The sequence below is a fragment of the Silene latifolia genome, chromosome 10 (assembly GCF_048544455.1).
Source record: "Silene latifolia isolate original U9 population chromosome 10, ASM4854445v1, whole genome shotgun sequence".
NCBI classification, from domain to species: Eukaryota; Viridiplantae; Streptophyta; class Magnoliopsida; order Caryophyllales; family Caryophyllaceae; genus Silene; species Silene latifolia.
In genome coordinates this window covers 37634137-37636214 of record NC_133535.1, presented here as the reverse complement: position 1 = coordinate 37636214, position 2078 = coordinate 37634137, and the positions used below count along the sequence as shown (strand labels likewise).

The 2078-nt window shown below is 37.2% G+C and overlaps 1 protein-coding gene across 1 annotated transcript; it reads right to left on the bottom strand.

Moving 5' to 3' along the window:
- Positions 1-526: 526 nt before the first annotated feature.
- Positions 527-1021, bottom strand: LOC141607452 (uncharacterized). The gene has a single exon (XM_074426802.1). It carries the CDS (start codon positions 1019-1021, stop codon positions 527-529), a length of 495 nt encoding a protein of 164 aa, XP_074282903.1.
- Positions 1022-2078: the final 1057 nt, after the last annotated feature.

The following is a 2078-nucleotide window of genomic DNA, read 5'->3' as shown; positions in this document are numbered from 1 at the left end:
CGAGCAGTTTAAGACGCCCTTTGCTTGGATTAGCTTCCTGCGACGATATCCTGCAGCTGTTTGTGACCTCCCACGTTGCTGGCTGGTTTGGGGAGGTCCCTTGTTCCCGTTATCTTGTGAGCTTCCCGCATCTTCTCTCTCTCCCTTTAGTTTGCATTTCCTTCCTTATTTTTGGGTACAATGACGGCATTGTACGGTTTGGTTTGGGGAGGTTATGCATCCATATCTGTGTCTGCATATTGTTTTTATTGCATTTCGGTTGTCACGTTTAATTTCTGCATGCATTGCTGTTTATTTTTATAAAAAACAAAAATCCCATAAAATAAGAAAAAAAAATCAAAAAAATTCACATTTATTTTAGCATATAGGTTGAGTCAGAACGGTGGATTTCAATGATGAAATTGCACTATATTTGTCCTTTTGCTTAAGCCTTTTTTTTTTGGTTAAATGTAAGCTTTCATTAATGAATCAAAAGATAGAGCAATGATTACAAGGGTTTAAGGGCCACATTTATCATCCATGCAAATTAGCATAGGATATCCAAATGTTGTACCCAGATTTTGTCAACATTCAATAACGGTAATCTAATAAACTGATTAATTCTAGTATGCAGCACTCTTCGAATATCCTTCACAATACAGGCAGGTTTCATGAGCTTCAGTTCAGTCCTGCATTTGTTCCTCTCTAGCCAGATGTAATACCAACAGGCCATCTGAGCCATTCTACAGGCATGTCTCTGCAGTTCAGTCCCATGCTGAATACCATGCTCCAATTTAATTTGCATCCAGTCCTCAATCATAGTTAGAATCTGTTTGCTGTAACTGCATGATTTGAATAGATGCAGATGTGTTTCAGGTTCAGCTGCACAAAGAATGCAGCAATCATTATCAGTCAGATGAAGCTTGTGCAACTTTTCCTTCGTATTGAGAGCTTCATGCTTTATCAACCATCCAATAAAAGAGTGTTTAGGAACACACCAACTATCCCAAACCTCAGAATACCAGCTTACAGAGGGGCTCATACCCTTCGTATTGCCTTTTGCTTAAGCCTTGCATGAATTACTATCTTTAGCTTTGTCTTATTGCATATCTACGAGTTAATGTTAAAATTTAGCTGAACAAATAGACTTGACCTGGAAATTTTGGCAAGCTACTTATAATTTCTAAGATTTAGAGCCGTATAAACTGGTGTCATTTGTGACCGGTTTCATGTACGGATTGTGAGTAGTTACTCCTTGCATAACATGTACATTAATTTGCACGTATATGAAATTCAATTACTTTTTGCCTGCATACATTCGGGTTAGTGGTTCGTGTCACATGCAGGGAGGTGCTTACATTCCCTTTTCTTTCATTTTTACCCATTTAACTCCACATTAGCCAAATTTGCATGTTGACCCTTAACTACATTCCAAATTTAGCCTGCCGTCTCAAGCTAGTTTAGATAATTTTGAGGTATATATTTCACTGTGCCGAGTTTGGCTTGTATTGTATTGTTTTGGAGTTGGTATTTAATAAAGAAAAGGGGGATGAAAAAAAAAAAGAAAAAAAAACATGAAAAAGAAAAAGAGAAAAAAAAAGAATTTGAATATGAAAAGAAAAAGAAAAGAAAGAAACCGTAAGAAAATGAAAAAGATTGGTTGACGGTTTTGCTCCTATGCTTTATTTGTATTCATTGAGGAGTATTTTCAATTCGGTTTGGTGAGTTTGTGCCAAATGAAGGGCATATGCGCTTAATTCTATAATTGAGTTGGAATTGGATGTTGTTATATGGTTTTGTTTAGGTACTAGCTTGGCCGCCTATACCTCCACATTCCCATAAATGTTTTGCCTTTTCTTACCCATTGCCTCACTTTACCATATTTTTGTAAGCCCTCTGTAAGGCGAGGACCTTGTTTGGTTGGAATGTATGTACGGTAGCTAGAATTGTCTATCATATTAGTTGCATGCATGTTTATGTAGGTCGTAGTTTAGGTGAGCGACTATATTTCTTTCTCTCTTACATTCATATGCTTACCCTTTACTTCATGAGAGAAGAGTGACCCGTGAGAGTCCATTATTAAAGGTCTTGCAAGGTCG